We start from the raw sequence: 19,902 nt of genomic DNA, 5'->3' as shown, positions 1-19,902 counted from the left end.
TACCTGAGTTGTATAAAAGTTTGTTTTTTTTTAAAGGAAAATATCATGATAGTTGATTGTGATAGTGGACTCCAGTATTAGATACTATACGGTACTCTATACTAGGTAGCAGGGGGGTTTACCAGACCTGGGAGTTGAAGGTCAGATAGCACATGTTGGAGCCTGTCTTGATAGAATTCAATTACTGCAGATGTTTGTGTTAGGAAAATGTGCTATCAATAAAGTTAGTTCAGCTACAATGTCAACAGCCTGTGTGCAACATTGAAACAAAAAACAAGACATACAGTACTGGTTTCCTTATTTAAAGAAAGATGTATGTGCGTTTGAAGCAGTTCAGAGGTTTACCAGACTAATACCAGGAATGGGTGGGTTGTCTATTGGGGAAAGGCTGGACAGGTTAGGCTTGTACCCACTGGAATTTAGAAGAGTAAGAAGAGACTTAATTGAAGCCTTTAAGATCCTGAGGGGCCTTGACAGGGTGGATGCGGAGAGGATATTTCTTCTTGTGAGTGAATCTAGGACTAGTGGTCACTGTTTAAAAATAAGGAGTGGGTCATTTAAGACGGAGATGAGGAGAATTTTTCTCCGAGGGTTGAATCTTTGGAACTCTCTTCCTCAAAAGGCAGTGGAAGCAGAGTCTTTGGATATCTTTAAGGCAGATCTAGATATGTTCTTGATTAACAAGTGGATGAAAGATTATTGGGGGTACGCAGGAATGTGAGGTTGAGGTTACATTCAGATCAGCCATTATCTTATTGAATGGCGGAGCAGGCTCGAAGGGCCGAGTGGCCTACTCCTGCTCCTAATTCGTATGTTTAGCGAAAAGCAGGGAAGTTATGTCGATCCTTTATGAAGCTCTGGTTAGGCCACAACTGGAGTATCATCCCGTTCTGGTCAACGCACTTTAGGAAGATGGTGATGGTCTTTGAAGAGGGTGCAGAGGAGATTTACCAGAATGGTTCCAGGGATGAGAGAGTTTAGCTACAAGATTAGGTCGGAGAAGCTGGAGTTGTTCTCCTTGAAGCAAAGTAGGTTGAGGGGAGATTTGATAGAGGCGTAAAAGATAGTTACAGGTTCAGATAAGGTCAACAAAGCAAAGCTGATCGCATTAGCTGATGGTACAAGGACTAGGGGTCACATTTAAGGTTTTGGGCAAAAGATACAAGAGGGATATGAAGAAGAACTTATTTACACAGTGAGTGGTACTGACCTGAAACTCACTACCCACAAGGGTGTTGGAAGCAGAGAATATCAATGATTTCAAAAGAATATTAACTGGCTACTTAAAGAAAATAAACTTGCAGGACTACAGTGGTAGAACAGGAAGAATTGGACTGATTGGTTTGCTCTACAGAGAGCTGACATGGACCCCTGCCCTTAATGGGATTTGGGTACATATTTGGGGGGTCTCATTGGGTGCCAAGGTGACAGGCTCAAGCAAGGGGGTTGGGAGGGGGTAGGGTTTGAGAGGCAACCTGGGAGAGGAGTAAAATCATTGAGGGGCGCCTCTGATAAGCCCAGGGAGTCTGTTAAGGAGGGACACCCACCCCTCTCTGCCACCAGCCTATACAAAGGAAGCTTGCTGGGCTGATTGCTTGGCATAGGCCTCTACCTGCAACTATTTAAATCCCAGCAGCGGCAGGCTGAAGCAACTAAGTGGGCATTAATTGGGCCGGGGCAGGGGTCAGTGGGCAGGCCACCTGTGGGATTTAACAAGTCCCCCACCTTCAAGCCTGCTGACTGAGCTATGACTCTAATTAAATTTCATTTTATCTGCACAAATAAATAATTCTTCAACTGCCATTCCATTTAGCAGTAATGAAAGTGTTGCACCTTACTGCAGTATTCAACACTGATGTTTCTTGAAGTAGAAACATAATGAAGTCTAATACCAGCAGAAGCACTGGCCCATGCTTCTTAATTTTTTTTGGGAGGATTCACAATTTAGCGCTACATTGAAATTCTTACTTGAAGCCTGTAGGTTAGGTGGTGGAGAACTCAAAAATGCACATTGGTGCAAACGCCATGTTGTGACTTCTCTTTCCTATTCAGTCACAAAAATCAGTTGGGCTCTTTAACAAGCAAGCAACCTGCTCCATTTATTTAGTGTCCAATCAGTGAAGGCAAACTTTATCTCCAGTTGAAGCAGATTAGAGGGACCCTTTATTTTACATTTGGTTGTGCTTTAGCTGAACCTTGAAGCTAACATTGAATGCCCAAACTGGAGAAGTGTTACAATTGCAGCACTGACGTCCCTTACACTATCTTAACAATTTACTGAGAAAAAATTTTAAAAGGAGAACATCAATTTGAAATTAGGATGAATATCTTTTTCCAAGTGGCCTTTTGCTGCAAGCATTTAAAGCTTTTACACCAAATTGATAAAAAGATTTTAAAGAATAAAAATTAAAAAGTGATTTGTGTCATTTTCAAACTTTGTAATAATCCTTAGCTGTAGTTACAATAAGCTTACAAAGATTTAACAGCAATAAGCCTTCATAAAACAAGCAGGCAATAAGTAAAAGTAAGCTGATTTTGTAAGGGTATAATTAAGGTGTTCTGGCTGCAGACTGTTTGATCCCAAGCAGAAATTGGAAGATTTAAGACGAATAAATGTCTAGCATTCCTCTGACTTTGGTATTTGTGTCAGTTTTTGTTAAGCAAGCACAGACATGGTTGGTTAAATAGTCTCTTTCTGTGTTTGTAGCCTTCTGTTGTTCTAAAGAGAAGTTGTATCTGAAATATTCTATTGGTAGTTGTGGACACTGTGAAGAAATTATTATAGGACAAGAACTAAACAGCTGAAAATTTAAAGTCAAAGAAATGCAGCATCATAATTGTGGTAGTTATGGTTTTATGTAATGTGTAGTATACCGTTAAGAAGAAGGTTACAAAGGAAGATTACATGATCTTGTGTAACCAATAGAAGAGTAGTGGGGGCTACCTCTGTAGTCAGTAGTTTATAGTTAGTAGTCAGTAGTGTGGAGATAGGGTTTGATGTGAAAGCACAGAAGTGTAGCTGCTGAGCAACTTGTAAATAAACAGAATGTGTTCCACCTAAGAAGTGTCTGCTGATCAATTCTATCTATTGTACCAACTCGGTCACCCTGCAACAAGCGTGCAATTGGGATTCACAGGTCCCAAAAACTGGCGACGAAGATAAAGCAACGACTCAACAAACTTGCGATGAGGATACAACAAACTGGCTATGAGGAGAAAGCAAGGAAAAAGCGAGGATAGAAGAAAGGTACAACAAACTGCCATCGAGAGTAAAATCACTTAATGGAAGAAACCATTCTCACGGTGCATTGCCTTCCTTCCCAAACCAATAGAAAAGTGAAAAGACTCCTATATCCAATTGGATGGTTCTTGACTGTCAGTAAAACAACCTTTATTTCCCCACTATCTCCAACATTTAAGGAAATGAAAAAAAAAAACAATACCCAAAGATTTTTCTCCAGGGTTGCTCACAACAGCCTAAGTTCCAGGAGACTCCAGATCAATGCTGCAGTATTGGCAACCTGTGGGTGTGGTTGTGATGGAGGAAGTGGCGGTGGAGGTTGCTGATGGTGGATCTGTGGAGTCAGTGGGGGGGCACTTCTGCTCCTTGTGTCTCCACGGAAATGCTCAGTTCAAACCAGTTTCTGCAAGAGAGCCTAAAACAGATGTTTGGCCTCTCATAGCTATGTAAAAAACATAATGCCTGTTTTAACAGGCCACCCTGGACAACCGCAAAGTTGGCTTTATCAATATGACGTTGCCTGTAATACAGGCACAAATTGGATAGGGCATGTGTGTCCTTGCATCAATCATTTTTATTAATTTCAACCCTGCTGTCAAAGAGTCAATTTGATGAAATATTTGGAGGTTTATGGTCAAAGGGCAATGAGACAATAAACTCTTTGAAGCATGAAGCAACTTTTTCCAGGGGGTTATCTTTTTATTGGAAACACTTGGGATGCTTACATCTATTTCATACATGTAGGATCTTAAGGAAGTTGCTAGAAACAAAATCTAGACACCAGACAATTTCTCCTGGAAAACATTTCAGGAACCAAATCCATCACCATAAGTTAAATTTTAAATCCAAGTAATCTATTTTAAAGTGAGTGAGACTTAACAGTTTTTATCACAGCAGGGACATAATTCAGTGTGCTTGTGTACTTTAAGGCTTGAATTTCACGCATGGTGTGTGCGCCAAGTTGGCGGGAGTGGAAGTGGATGTGGAATCCGCTCCTGGCTACAGTCGCATTGTAAACATGATTTCATGTCAATTAAGGTCCGGCCAACATGAAACGCATCTTCTCAAAGGTCGGGATGGGCCGGGCGGGGGCGTCGGGCACCGGGTCCAATGGCGACCTGGTGGGTACTTTAAAACCGGCAGAGGCAGCTCCCTGAAGGCTGCCAGGGGAGAATCTTTGGAGTCAGTCCAGGAATCCATTTCATTCAAACAACAGCTTCACCAGCGGCTGGAGACATCAGACGGGAGGACAGGTCGGGTGGGCACTCAACCCCCCCCATTTCTCGGATGAGTGCCTCGCGACCCTTGTGGAGGAGGCTGGTGTCAGGCGGGACACTCTAGTACCCAGGGATGGCAGGAGGAGGCCACCACACCTGACCAAAAAAGCCTGGGAGGAGGTGGCAGCCGAGGTCAGTGGCCACAATGTTGTGCGGCACACACGGGTGCAGTGCCGCTAAAGGTTCAACGATCTGCTGAGCACAGCAAGGGTGAGTACCAAGTTGGCATGGATCAGTGTGGAGAAGTGTTAAGGGCTGGCAGTCCCCCCTGTGGAGCTCAGAGATGTTAGCGTCTTAGTGCCAACTGTCACTGACACTGACACTGGCCAAGGGGGTGAGCCTGGCTGCTTGGCCTGAGTGCCTTGCAGCTCGAGGGCCATGACTCGGATATGCCCTGTGATGTGTTCCTCAGGTGAGATTGGTCAGGCTGATATGGCGCTGCAGATAGGGAGTGGACTAATCAATGCTCCTCTGCCCTTTCAGGAGATGAGAAGCCATAACACCGACGAAAGAACTAAGACAGGCAGAGGCCCCCCCAAACCACCTCATTCTGACAAGGTACCAGATGGATGCCTTGGAGCCACCCACCTTGGTCAGCCGGTCATGGAGATGCAGGGGTCTCTGACGAAGGTAAGAGTGCAGTGCACAGAGGTGAGAGTGCCGGATTGTGCAAACAGTCTTGTGTAGCCTCATCATTAATGGGAGCCTCAAACCTGGAGTTCCCATAAATCATTCAAAGACAATGGCACCATGATGCAGATCTCCATTCTCACCAAGGTGCCTGGCATGCATAGTGACAGTGTGATTACTTAAACTGATCACATGTCCTTGCCAGCTCATCCATGAATACAGGGTCCCGAAGAGCCACCTTTGATGCCAGAGGACCCCTGGGCTTTAGATGCACCTGCGTAACACCTCCTCTCTGCACCAAGCACTGGCGCAGATACCAGCATCTTGGTGGATGTTAGACCGTCGGCTAGAATGCCGGTGCATAGCAGTGAGGGCACTTCACACTCACTTGAGGAGCAGGTGGAGGCAGAGAGTGCGCAGGGTGCTGGCAGTTGAAGGACTGCTGGAGACCAGGACGATGCTGATTCAAAGGCAGATGATGAGCCTCTGGAATCGTCCATTAGGTGGCAGTTGCTGGATGTCCAGTGGGATGTGCAGGGGGATCTGGTGGAGATCATTGACGGTATGCATGACATGGTCTCCATTGTGGAGGTGTCCATGTGGACCATCAGCACGGCGTTGACCCTCATGGCCGAGTGGACTGCCTCCTCCATTGAGAGAGTGGCTACTCTCATGGAGAGGCAGCTCCAGGAACAGAACCTGGGGTTGTGCTCAGACACGCAAGCCCTTACACAGGCAACGACCTCAGATGGTCAGTGCCAGTGTGGGGGATAGATGAGGCACCCAGTATCCCAGCTAGGTGCCCGTCCATCAATGGTGAGCAGGGAGGTCCTGCTCCTTGCATTGGTGCATGAGCTGCTTGATATCTCTGTGGGTTCCTGGGTGCTCAGGATGACGGCATCAGCTCCTCCGCCCCTCTGCCAGTGACCATCGCATCTGATGAGGCTGCAATGACTGGGGAGATGCCAGCCGTGGCACTGGCCACTCCCTCCCAGGCCGGGCCATCACAGGCTCCACTAGCCAGAGGACGACCACCAAGGTCATAAATGCCAACAGGAGAGCACAGTCAGCAGGCTGTCTCCAATGCCGCTGCCAGAGAGGAGTTGGGGGGGGGGGTCAACAAGACACAGCTCTGACAAATGTAAGTTTAAGGCACCATGAGCACAAGATGGACTGTTCACGGGTAATCTGTCTGCCATGTTTTGTTAATACGTTTACTGGTGTGACCATTAACACCAGATATAGTTATGATCATTTAAGGTGAGTGCCAACATGATATAAATTTTACTTTTGTCTTAATGGCCTGGGTGTGCTTCACTTCTTTTGTAGGTGCAGGGCACCTCAGTATCTCATGCTGGATGTGAGTGGCTCTAAACTTTATTGCACAGGCACTGAGTGGACTTTGGGTTCAAAGGAAAGGGTCATTTCAGACATCCGGGATGGAGGCAGCAGCCCTGACATGAGGTGGAAGCAGATTTTTGGCAGCCTAGTTGAAGGAGTGTTGGATCAAGGTGTCCCTAGTATCCCTGCCTCCCTGGAGGACCCAGAGGACTGCCCCCACGCCCTCGCCGTGCTCCTCATCAGGCTTCTCTTCTGACTCAATCATGGAGAGATTGGGGGATAAAACAGCGAGAGTTCGGGGAATAAAATAGCGAGAGTTTGGGGAATAAAACGGCAAGAGATCGGGGGATAAAATAGCAAGAGTTCAAGGGATAAAACGGCGACAGCGGAGAGACAGTCGGGCGATTAAAAACAGTGTGAGTACAGAAACGTAAATTTCTAAACAAGCACAGAGAAAGTAAGAATTTATAGGCAGAGGAGAGGGAGCTGATTTGTGAGTAGGGGCGAAGCATTTCTACTTTCTACTAACCTCCAGTTTATAGTTAATAATACAAGAGTAAAGTTAAAGTAAGTTGAAGTAAGTAAAAGTAACTGAAGTTTAAGTAAAAAAGTGATTTAAAAGGTTAAGGCATGGCAGGACAGCTCAGCCAAGCAGAATGCCCATCCTGCGGCATGTGGGGAGTCATGGACACTTCTCATGACCCAGACGAGCCTATGTGCCGGAAATGTCACCGGCTGCACAAGCTTGAGCTCCACGTTTCAGAGCTTGAACAGTGGCTGGAGTCACTGAGGTGCATCTTTGAGGCGGAGAACTATGCGGATAGCACGTTCAGAGAGGTGGTCACACCGCAAGTTAGGGGCAAGCAGGCAGATAGGGAATGGGTGACCGCCAGGCAGTTCAAAAGAAACAGGTAGGTAATGCAGGAGTCCCCAGAGGTCCCGCTCACTAACCAGTTTTCTATTCTGGATATTGGTGAGGGCGATGAATCCTTGGAGGAGTGCAGCAAGAGCCAAGCCAGTGGCACCACAGTGACTCAGCTGTACAGGAGGGGAGGAAGAAGAGCAGAAGGGCAGTACTGATAGGGGATTCTTTAGTTAGGTGAGCAGACAGGCGTTTCTGCAGCCGTCAACGTGACTCCAGGATGATTTGTTGCCTTCCTGGTGCTAGGGTCAAGGACATCACAGAACGGCTGCAGGACATCCTTGTGGGGGAGGGCGAACAGCCAGAGGTCGTGGTCCACATTGGTACTAACGACATTGGTAGGAAGGGGGATGAGGTCCTGCAATTGGAATTTAGGGAGCTAGGTAGAAAATTAGCAAACAGGACCTCTAAAGTAGTAATCTCCGGATTACTCCCAGTGCCACGTGCAAGTGAGAACAGAAATAGGAAGATAAGACAGATGAATGCATAGCAGGAAAGATGGTGCAGGAGGGAGGGCTTTAGATTCCTGGGACACTGGGACTGGCTCTAGGGGAGATGGCACCTGTACAAGCCGGACGGGTTGCCCCTGAACAGAGCTGGGACTGAGATCCTTGTGGGTTGTTTTGCTAATGCTGTTGGGGAGGGTTTAAACTAACTCAGCAGGGGTGTGGGAACCAGGACAGAATATTAGAAAGTAATACCAGGGTGTACGGAATGCTGGGAGAGGCAGATAGCACTAAAATAGAGAATAGTAAGTTAATAAACGGAGTCGGAGTAAGGGGGCAAGTAATGAAGTCTAAATCAGGGTTACACTGCATGCATGTGAATGCACGGAGTATAGTTAATAAAATTGGGGAGTTACAGACATAGATTGCCTTGTGGGGTTATGATGTTGTGGTGATAACGGAGACCTGGCTTAAGGAAGGGCAGATCTGGATGCTAAATATTCCTGGTTACAAAGTGTTCAGAAAAGATAGGAAAGGGAAAAAAGGTGGAGGGGTGGCATTTTTGATTAAGGAGAGTACTGGAGAAAGAGGATGTGTCAGAGGCTTCAAGGACTGAATTGGTTTGGCTAGAGCTAAGGAATAAGAAGGGTGCAATTAAATTGCTCGGTGTAATGTATACACCACCAGCTAGTGGGAAGGATATAGAGGAACAAATCTGCAAGGAAATTACAGAGAGGTGTAAACATCATAGAGTTGTTATAATGGGGGATTTTAATTACCCGCATATAGACTGGGATAGTGGTAGTGTAAGGGGCAGTGAGGGACAAGCATTCCTAGATTGTGTTCAGGAGAATTTCCTACAGCTATATGTGTCCAGTCCAACAAGAAAGGAGGCACTGCTAGACCTGGTTCTTGGGAATGAGGCGGGCCAAGTAGATCAAGTGACAGTGGGGGGACATTTAGGGGTTAGTGATCATTGTATCATAAGGTTTAGGATGACGGTGGAAAATGACATTGTTCAATCCAGAGTAAGAATAATCAACTGGCAGAGAGCGGACTTCGATGGGGCAAGAACAGAGCTGGGCCAGAGAGACTGGATCCAAAGATTGGCGGGGAAAACGGTAGCTGAACAATGGGCTACCATCAAAGAGGAGATGGTTTGGGCACAGTCAAGGTATGTTCCTCCAAAAGGGAAGGGTAGGACAAACAAGTTCAGAGCTCCCTGGATGACAAAGGTGATAGAAATTAAGTCAAAGAAGAAAAAGTGTACTTACAACAGGTGTCAGGTAGCAAATACAATTGAAAACCAAGCTGAATACTGAAGGTTTGGAAGGGATGTGAAAAAGCAAATATAAGAAGCGAAGAGGAATTATGAAACAAGACTGGCAACTAACATAAAAGGAAATCCCAAAGTATTCAATAAGCACATCAATAGTAAAAGGGTGGTAAATGGAGGAATAGGGACGATTAGGGGCCAAAAAGAGAATTTATACATAGAGGTAAGAGGCATGGCTGAGGTGTTAAATGAATACTTTGCATCTGTCTTCACCTATGAGGCAGATGCTGCCCAGACCATGGTGACATAGGAGGAAATTCAGTCACTAGAAGGGTTTAAAATTGATAAGGAGGAGATATTGGATAAGCTGTTGGTACTTAAAGTTGATAAGGCACCGGGACCGAATGAGATAGATCCAAGCATATTCAAGGAAGCGAGAGTGGAAATTGCAGAGGCACCGGCAATAATCTTCGATGTTCCCTGGATTCGGGGGAGGTGCTGGAGGATTGGAGAATTGCAAACATTATGCTGTTGTTCAAAAAAAATCTGCCTTACAATTACAAACCAGTCAGTTTAACTTCAGTGGGTGGGAAAACTTCTAGAAACAATTATTCGGGATAGAATTAATAGTTACATGGAAAAATGTGGATTGATTCAGAAGAGTCAGCATGGATTTGTTAAAGGAAAATCATGTCTAACTAGCTTGCTGATATTTTTTGAAGAGGTAACAGAGATGGCTGATGAGGGCAAGGCCATTGATGTGGTGTATATGGATTTCCAAAAGGCATTTGATAGAGTACCACTTAACAGACTTGTGAGGAAAGTTATAGGTCATGGAATAAAAGGGGCAGTAGCAACATGGATACAAAATTGGCTGAGGGATAGGAAATGGAGAGTAATGGCTAATGGGTATTTTTCGGGCTGGAAGAAGGGTTGTAGTGAAGTTCCCCAGGGGTTGGTATTGGGACCCTTGCTTTTCCTGACATATATAAATGATCCAGATCTTGGCGTGCAGGGCACAATTTCAAAGTTTGCGGACGGCACAAAACTTGGGAGAATTGTAAATTGTGAGGAAGACAGTGTAGAACTTCAGAAGGACATTGACACATACATGGAGTGGGCAGATAGGTGGCAGATGAAGCTCAATGTGGAGAAGTGTGAGGTGATACACTTTGGTACAAAGAACATGGTGAGATGGTATAAAATAAAGGATACTATTCTAAAGGGTGTGCAGGAGCAGAGACACCTGTGTGCATGTGTACATAAGTCAGTAAAGGTGGCAGGACAGAGATAGAGAGCTCTTTCTAAAGCATACAATATTCTAGGTTTCATTAATAGGGTCATAGATTATAACAGCAAGGAAGTTATGATGAACTTATATAAGACACATTATATAATACACCTCAGCTGGAGTATTGTGTACAATTCTGGGCACCACACAATAGGAAGGATTTGAACGCATTGGAGCGAGTTCAGAAGAGGTTTACGAGAATGGTTCCGGGGATGAAACACTTCAGTTATGAGGAAAGATTGGAGAGGTTGGGACTGTTTTCCTTGGAGAGGACAAGGCTGAGAGGAGACTTGATAGAAGTTTTCAAAATCATGAGGGGTCTGAACAGAGTAGATAAGGAGAAACTGTTCCCACTTGTAAAAGGATCGAGAAACAGAGGGCACAGTTTTAAAGTGTTTTGCAAATGAAGCAAATGCGAGGTGAGAAAAAACTTTTTCACACAGCGAGTAGTTAGGGTTTGGAATGCACTGCCTGGAAGTGTGGTGGAGGCAGGTTCAATTGAGGCATTCAAGAGGGCATTGGATGATTATTTAAATAGGAACAATGTGCAGGGTTACAGGGAAAAGGCAGGAGATTGGCACTAAGTTAAAAATGCTCAGAGAGCCGGTGCAGACACGATGGGTCGAATGGCTTCCTACACCGTAACGATTCTGTGATTATCTGTGGCCTATGAAGCTAGCTCAAGATTCTCTTCCTTTAGTGGGTCTCCCACTTGCCAGAGTCAGATTGTGGAGAGCGCAGCATGCATCCACTATCAGTGACAGTCGCTCTGGAGGGTATTGTAGTGCTCCCCCTGAATGGTCCAGACATTGGAAGTGCATCTTCAGAAACTGCCTTTGTGGAGGCATGACTCCTGTTATGCCGCTGCTCTGCCTCTGTTCTTGGTTGGCAGAGAGGTGTCATAAGCCACTTTTTCAATGGGTCGCCTTTGTCACCCAACAGCCATCCATCCAGTCGAGCTGGAGCAGCGAACAGCCTTGGCATCTGTGAGTGTCTGAGGATGTAAGCATCATGGCAGCTGCCAGGGTACATTGCACAGACTTGCAGAATCTGCGTTTTGTGGTTACACACTATCTGAATGTTCATCGGGTGGAAGTCCTTCCTGTTGACAAAGGCACCCCGGCTGACCCGCTGGCGCCTTGATGGTTACATGTTTGCAGTTGATGGCACCCTGGAAAGGGGGGAACCCAGCAATTGCTGCAAAGCCTCTGGCACGCTCGTCCGTACAGAGATGAACAAGTGTCATTACCCGCCTGAACAGAGCATCAGTTACCAGCCTGACGCAACTGTGGACAGCTGATTGGGAGACTCCACAAAGAGCTAGAGACATCGAGGTTGAGGGCCACTGTGACCTTCAGAGCCACTGGCATTGGGTGTCCACCCACACAGTAGGTGCTGATCTCAGGCCTAATCATCTGACAAAACTGTCTCCCTGGAGAGGCAGAGTCTCCTTTGGCATTGCACCTCAGGCATATTGAGGCAGCTGCATCACTGCCTATAAACCCTGGCAGCAGGATAGTGGCGTTTCCTGCAGCCCCTTTCTCCTTGGACTTCCTGCTGGTCCTGCACCCCTTGTGCCTGTGCCTCTCCTCCCATGGGTCGCTCTCCTGGAAGCTGCATAAGGACAACAGGCCTCCTCTCCCTTCTGCTGAGGAGGTACCACCAGCGGAGACCATAATCCCCATTAACAGGGTAACAGAAGGCTTTCTGGTGCTTGGAAGAGTCCACACGGTCAAAATCCTCCGGCAGCCTTGGAGACACCAATGAGTCCTGAATTGAAGCCTAGAAATGCTAAGACTGAAGCTCAGAACAGAGATGAAGCTGTCAAGTTCAAATAAGCAACCAGCAGCAAACTATCTCCTAAACTCCTCACTACTCACACTGGCAATGCTGCTGACCCATTTATCCCACCCTTGGGCTGTTAAAAGTGGGCTGCCCGCCTGCCTATTTTGAGCACTTGTCACATGGGCAATGTAAAATCAGGATCAATTGCCTTTTTAATGGCCTTAAGTAGCCCTGTAATTGGCGGGCACGGCTCTAACACCCGCGCGCACCTGCTGACCTGAAGACTGCTCGTGTGTGGGATGACGTTGGGGTGCATACCTGATGTCATCTTGCGCTATTTCACATCCATTTGGGTCAAGCATACGCCCACCCGCGAGATGTAAAATTCTGGCCTCAGTGAATGTGGGAACTCATGGTTAAAAATGCAAATATAGTCAACAATTTATTTATATAGCACCATTAATAAAATGTCTCAAGGCACTTTAGTTACATTATCAATCAAAGTTGGACACTGAGCCAATAATGAGATATATGGGTAAATTACCAGATACTTGGTCAAAATGGTAGTTTTAAGCAATGTCTTAAAGAAGGAAAGTGAGGTAGAGAGGCAGAGGTTTTAGAGGGGAATTTCAGAGCTGAGGTCATGCAGCTGTGCTCATTGTGGCATGACCCTGGGAGCTAAACTTTTTGTGCGTTACAATCTGAGCTACAGTGGGTATTAAGAATGAATGAAAATAGTGAAGGAAACAGCTCTTGTGGCTTTATAAGACTCAAATGTACTGTAATAATGAGGGTGATAGGCTAGCTGTAACTATCAAATATAGTTGGAATAAAACTACAGCAACGGGAAGCCGGAAATCTGTTGATAATGCAAAAGAACTGACAATGTTACCAGTTTAGTGGTTATTCAAATGACTTTTTAAGTAGCAGGATCAATATTCTAATATCAATCAACAAGGTTTGGTTCAACATCAAACTTGGGAAGAACTTCGTGGCGAGAAAATTTTGTATTCAATGCATACAGCAATTCAATATCTTCACTGGCCTTACATGTCATTACTTAAGAAGGAATCCACTGAGTGCCATGGTATAACCAGACATTTCATCCAAGCAGCTAAGTTACAGGATTGTTCTCACTTGCCTCCGTTGATTTTCACTGACAGTCAGCACGATGCCTCACAAGGGAATCTACTTCACTAACATCGTCCAGATCAATCTGCTTCAGTTGTCTCTCCTGACAGCCAGTCACAAATCTACACTTATGGCAGTCTTTCTTGTTAAGATGATATAGTATTAAGAACCTTAAAGGGGAACAACTTGGAAGGAGGAACCAGTAAACAAATGTGATAATTTATCAAATTATTGCTTCCCACAGGACCCAAAGATTTGCACTTTATTTGGAAGAAAAATGGTCAAAGGGTGACCGATTCCATTAAGCACCAAACCCAGCCATTAAAAGATGGGAGAATCCATGTTATCAGTTGGCTGAAGGATACAGTAACAACTGACACACAATATCACTGTCATGTTACATCCAAAAAAGGAAAAGCAAAGTCAAATGTACTCATTGTAGTTGAAGGTAAGCAATGAAACAACTTGCATTTAATTTGCACAAAATGTCCCAAGGTGCTTTACTCTCTTCCCTCTCCCACCCCCAAACGATAACCAATCAGAATCCCAGAAAGGTCTGTGACCAGCACAGGCCCCAGGGCCTCCCTTATCTGCTTTTTAGTCTCAGCACAAACTATTTCTGTTTCCATGGTGATGACATAACCCAGGATCTTGATGATAACAACTCCTCATTGTAATTAGAATCTAGTGGAGAGAAAAGTATAAGAATAAATAAGCAATAGAAACCCAATGATGAAAGAAGAGATTAGGAGGGTTGACTAAATCTTAATTGAAAAGATTGGCGCTGAGAAGATTTTTAAAGGTACAAAGACAGAAAGTTTAATGAGGGAGTTCTAGAGAACAGAGCCAGAGGACTGATGGTTCTACCACCAATGGTAGAGTGAAAGGGATGTACAAAAGAACAGAGCCAAGAAGATTTAAGGGTGTGGAATGGGAAAAACATCTGACCGTGGATGGTGTTGGAAACTTGGAGCCAAGGTAGGTCAACAAAGATGTTGGGGTGATTGTGTTTTGGATCAGTGGGAACTTTGAGGGTGGACGTGATAGGCTAGTGAGGAGAGCTTTTTGCACTAATACAAAATGATTGTCATAGAGACTCGAAATGTTAACTCTGTTTTTCTCTTCACAGATGCTGTCAGACCTGTTGAGTTTTTCCAACATTTTCTGTTTTTATTTGTATCCATGTTATTACTTTCCCTTTTATTCCATGAACCATAACTTGCTCACAAGTCTGTTGTGCAACACTGTAACAAATGCCTTGGGAAGTCAATGTATACCACACCAACAGCATTGTCCTTATCAACCCTCTCTGTTACCTCTTCAAAAAACTCTCTTCTATAATACTTTGATACAAGTTTATCTGGCATATATATGTATGCATTAACTTAATCCAATTAATTTCTGATGATGGGTCATGAAACTGAAATTTTAACTCTAAACCGTATACTTCAGTGGAATACAAAGCTTTGTAAGTTTGTTCAAGAACAGTATACAAAGCTCATGGGGTGCACCACTATTTAAGTTCATGGGCTACCAAGACATAGATGCTCAAAGTGGGGTTCATGAGGGGGATCTACAAAGTGACTAGACAACTATTTATCAGTCGTAGATTTCTGTATTTTGTACTTTTTTACTTTGTTTTTTAATTAAACGGGCTATTGTTTCTGTTGTGTACTAAAAATGCTCTTCATAATGACAGCACTATTTCCTTTTGCATACTTAACACGGATTAGAGATACAGTTAGGGTCCCCAGGAGTGTGTCAATATGTCCAGCATCACCCCCTCCGCTTAAATTTAGTATCAGGCCAACAAATTGTTGGTGAGGTGGTTTGAATGATTAATTCCTTATCGGAACATTGAATTTGAACAGATGCTGACTGATTCATTTCCACTCCCTCAACTGGTTTCACACAGTACGCACTCAAATATGATTCATTCATATATTAATTTTTAATTTCCAAATATAGTAGGATTAGATATTTGTGATAGGGTTGTTGCATTTACTTTGCATACGTTTGATTTAGATGCCCAAAAAAAGTGGTCGAAGGAGCTGACAAAATGGAGGAAGGCAATAGATGACCATGAACAAATGATGCAGGCTTGGATGAAGTCATGGGTAAGGAAAAAAAAGGCACAAACAAGTGTCAATTATTCTCAAGAGTTCCTAGTTATCTACATAAGGTTCCAACATTAGAGCCACCCTGACGCGCAAATTCTATTCTTTTCAAGGGTGATCAATGTTTCAGGCTTTATAATCCTTTTCGAAAACATCAAACTTAAGCATAAATCTGAATTTGTTAACCTGATTCCTTCCTGCATTTTTGCAGTTACTTTACTTCACATTTTTAAGTAGTCCATTCCTTGTCCAGAAGCACTGGCAATGTGTTCTTATAGAATGTTCACCTTGAGTCAGTCTCTAGGTGATATATCAGAATTCCATGGTTGACAGAATTTGAGTTTCACTGGTTTGCTAGTTTGCAATGCTTTGCTGTTTTACAAGGAAGTGTACTGAGAATAGAAACTCATTGTTGGGAAATGCTGGGCTTCAATCCATCATTATACTGCACAGTAGGTAAGCACACTGTCCCATGTTTGGGACTTTCTGTGCAATTTCCCACACATTTAGAAAATATGCTGACGTCAATGTGAATTTTCCACTTTTTGCTTAGGTCATAGTTGTGTTCCATGCAAATGAGAATACTATGTAATGGAATATAATAATCCTTGATAGTTTTTTAAAAATGGGCTAGTGTCAGACAAACCTTTCCTTTAATAGAAGACATCTGGGAGATGATCTTGGGTGGTAACTAAGCTAGTAAACTCTATGGCAAAGCTAGATCTGAGAAATTACTTCAAACTAAATTGCACAAGCAGGACAGAGGGGTACAGGTTCAAAGTAGTAAAAAGCAGACTTCCAATAGACAGACAGTTCTTCACACAAAAGTGTTGTACTCTTGCTCAGTTAATCCTTTCCTGTCATGCTCATTTTTCTGCTTTTTTTAGGCCTACCTCTTTTCGCCCCCTCCCCCTACCTCTGCTCTTCCCCACCAACCCCTGCTCAATCTAAGCATGCAATATTACTTAAATCAAGGGTGCAGATTATTAAATAACAGTCCGAGCAGTTTCAGACTTGAACTGGATGTTAGAATTGAAACGATCCAGATTGACTTCCTAATATTCACTAACTTGCTATGATAAAACAAGTTCCTTGCTTTAGAAAAATTTTTTTTAAATCTATGATGGGAATTTCCAGGCACTAGTCTGTGCTTTACCATTTTGTGACACAGCCTATTAAACCGATTGGCCCAGATTTTGTAATTGTAATGATGGCAAAATGATGAGCATTTGTCACCGTTACCCTGTGAAATTGACAGCAACATCTGTCATCCACACGTGTGCAGCTAAACGTAGAAATCCAAAAATTGCTGCAAGTGATTCCCTGCTCCTCTACAAGTGCTGTTGAAGTCGTTATCGATGTTAATTCAAGTGATTTCTAAGATTTCCCTAAGCTTCCACTTTTTATGTTGTTACTGTTGCTGTACAAACTCTTGAAAAAGTTATGCCTTGTTAATGGGGTTTTTGAATAGTGTACCAAATTATAATCACTGCTGAACAATCCCTCTGACCCTGAAAATGTAATTTTATATTTGTGGAATGTCAAATTTCTCTATCATGGTTAAAATTCCATAGATTTTTAAAATAATTTTTAAAAGTGTTATGTATGATATTTCAGCTTCTACCTTATTTCCCATGTGTGTATCCTAATCTTTGCCCAAAATGAGGAGGATAATCTGTGCATTTTACTTCTGGCCTGCTGTTGTGAGAATTCTTCAATCAGACTGCTTAGCCTGCCTGTTGACATCACTGTTGATGGATGCTAGATGCCCTATAGTTGGCGCCAAAATGAAATTAATGTCAGGGAAGGTGAAATCCATGGAACAGAAATTGCCAGATCTTTGTAGGGAGCTTTCTTCCAGGTCAGAGGTGAACACTGTCATTTTGCCGCTGACTGTAAAATCTAGGCCAATAACTATGTCACTGGATCTTTTTAGTACAGTGGAATCTGTTGCAGTCAGCTCAGCTATCTTAACTATGAAGTGAACTATAACCATTTTTTAAAAAACTCTTCTTACAGGACAGCTGCGATGAGGAGAACATAGAATAAGATACACAGGAAAGGATTTGTATCTGATTAATGAAGGTCAGCTGTCATTTTGTTCCAAGCACCGGCAAGTGACTAAATTTAACCTTGTCAATGGCAGAAGAGGTCCTTTGTGATTTTGAACTTTGAAAGGATAGCAACACAGTTTACTGAATTTGTAGTTATTATAGCTATGTATCATGATAATTCTAAGATTATTTCCAGTCAACCAAAGCGTAATGAGTTTATGTATGTGTTTTTTTGATTCCAAGTCTACAACACCCTAAATTTGACCAACTTAAAGCTAATTTGTAAAGCTTGTTACTCACCAAAAACTCCATTTTTAACAAGACCCTTTTTCACAGAAGTAGCAGTGCCTGAGGTCCTCTACTGTTTATCAATCACAATGATGGTTGTTTTACTTGTTTGTGCCTATGAAATCAGCAAAAAAAATTAACACAGCGGATCAGAGTTCCATTGTAAAGTGAAATAAAGTGAATATTAGTCTCAGGTACATTGCCAAATTTACTAAAGAGATGTTATAAGGATATGTTAGTTTAGAGAAATGGATTCCCGTTCTCAATGTATTCTTTTCATTACAACTAGAGATTAGAATAATTTTACAATCCTGGATTATTCATTTTACTTTGCAGCAAAGATGTTTGTGTAAATACAAGCCAGGAACCAAGAACCTTTTTAAAGCACGAAACTATTATAAGAATCTTAATTATAAAGATTTCCAACCAAGAACAATAATAGTGCATACTAATGGACATTCTGTCATAGTACATCATAACATTTACTGGTAATGAGATAATGCCTTTTTCTCAAACAGAAAGCATCTAAAATGCCACTCTTGTTTTCTACAAAGCACATTTAAGTTGTCGCTACCTATGTGCCAATATTTGGAATTTCACCAAAATTGTTATGTTGTGTGTAAAACATGTATTCTTTTGATGAAAGAGCATGAATTTGATCCTGAGAATTTTAAATAAAGCATGAGAGATTTTCAGATTTGTTTGAATGCATAAAGCTGTATCACTTTGCATCAGTAAAACTCATGCTATAATTCCCACACTTACCATAGGACAAATAACACTGAAGGTCAGCAAAGCCTAACAGCTTCGAAGAGCTGTCAAGGGCCATAAAGATGTTGAAAACTGCAAGGATAGGTGGCATAGTTCTTGCAAACACTGGCCCTGAATCCTGAACCAGGGGACCTGACTTCACATCTAAAACTTCACCAGTACTTGTATTTGTTAGCCCTTTTCCAGGTAAGGTTTATTCAGCTCTCAACTGGGCTATGAGATGAAGATTTCAAGGTAGTGCATATCAGCATCTCACAGGCATTTAAGTAGTCAGAACAGTACTACTCCTGCTCCACACACACAAGCACATCTTGTCATATTTTGGGACATTCCTTTGTAAAATCTGGATATCCTATGGGTGGCAAGAGCAACACCAACTTATGAGTGCCTGAATCCACAATTGTAAGTAACCTTGTCCTGATATAGCCCTTGTTGCTTAATAGTCACCCAATTAATATGCAACATGGGTAGCACAATGATGGGACAACATTGCATTGTGAAATAGAAGCAAATTAATGTTTTGTCAGTTGTGGCTCAGTTGTAGGCCCAAACTGTCCTCTCAGGTGGACTTGGAAGATTATATGACACTATTTGAAGAAGGGCTGGGGAATTCCCTTTGGTATCCTTACCAATATTTATCCTTTAATCACCATCACAAAACATCATCTGGCCATTATCCTGTGGGAGTTTGCTGTGCACAGTTTGTCTGCCACACCTACTACATTACAAAAATACATCATTGGCTGTAAAATGCTCTGGGAGTCTGAGGTAATGAAAAGTGCTACATAAATGCACGTTCACTCATTCATAACTATACATTTACAAAGTTCAGCAATTGGCACTGTTCTCTGCATACTACTTCTGTCATGGTACTACATGGCATTACAGTGAAAAGCGATAAAGAGGCTTGGCTAGACAACCCATTAAGATGTCCAATGTTTGCATTCTTACCATGTTCACCTTAAGCTGAGACTCATTGCACATCACAATGGATAACTCATCTGGATAACTCATCTGGCTTTCCTCTTTCTGAACTATAAAATGTTAATACCTCACAACCTTTTGATGGTGGTAAATGGAATGCAAGAGTGTAGTGATAATGGAAAGTGGAGTCCAGTGCTAATCAACAATTCCTATTGCTTGTTTATCCTGGCAGGAATGTTCATGGTTGAATCATTGTTGGGGAGGGCAAGTTATTCCTGTGCACCTGGTGCTGAAAGAAACTCAATTCAGGGGATTTATAATGGCTGATCAGGGATAGATTTCCAGCCAAATCTGACCCTCATTTGACATTGCCTTATTTTCACTGACCACCACAAAGATCACCAACAT

At 43.1% G+C, this 19,902-nt stretch overlaps 1 protein-coding gene across 1 annotated transcript in view; it reads left to right on the top strand.

Moving 5' to 3' along the window:
• sema4d (sema domain, immunoglobulin domain (Ig), transmembrane domain (TM) and short cytoplasmic domain, (semaphorin) 4D) overlaps nt 1–18,494 on the top strand; it is a 113,165-nt gene extending 94,671 nt beyond the window's left edge. The window contains exons 16-18 of the mRNA XM_078568627.1: nt 13,585–13,788; nt 15,366–15,457; nt 17,477–18,494. Coding sequence (XP_078424753.1) covers nt 13,585–13,788; nt 15,366–15,457; nt 17,477–17,506 — 326 coding nt within the window. The 3' untranslated portion in view covers nt 17,507–18,494. The remainder of the gene's footprint in view (nt 1–13,584; nt 13,789–15,365; nt 15,458–17,476) is intronic.
• Nucleotides 18,495–19,902: the final 1,408 nt, after the last annotated feature.

Source organism: Cetorhinus maximus, chromosome 2 (assembly GCF_964194155.1).
Source record: "Cetorhinus maximus chromosome 2, sCetMax3.hap1.1, whole genome shotgun sequence".
In the NCBI taxonomy this organism is placed as follows: Eukaryota; Metazoa; Chordata; class Chondrichthyes; order Lamniformes; family Cetorhinidae; genus Cetorhinus; species Cetorhinus maximus.
The sequence above is the reverse complement of the archived record's forward strand: the minus strand, read 5'-3'. Positions and strand labels throughout refer to the sequence as shown.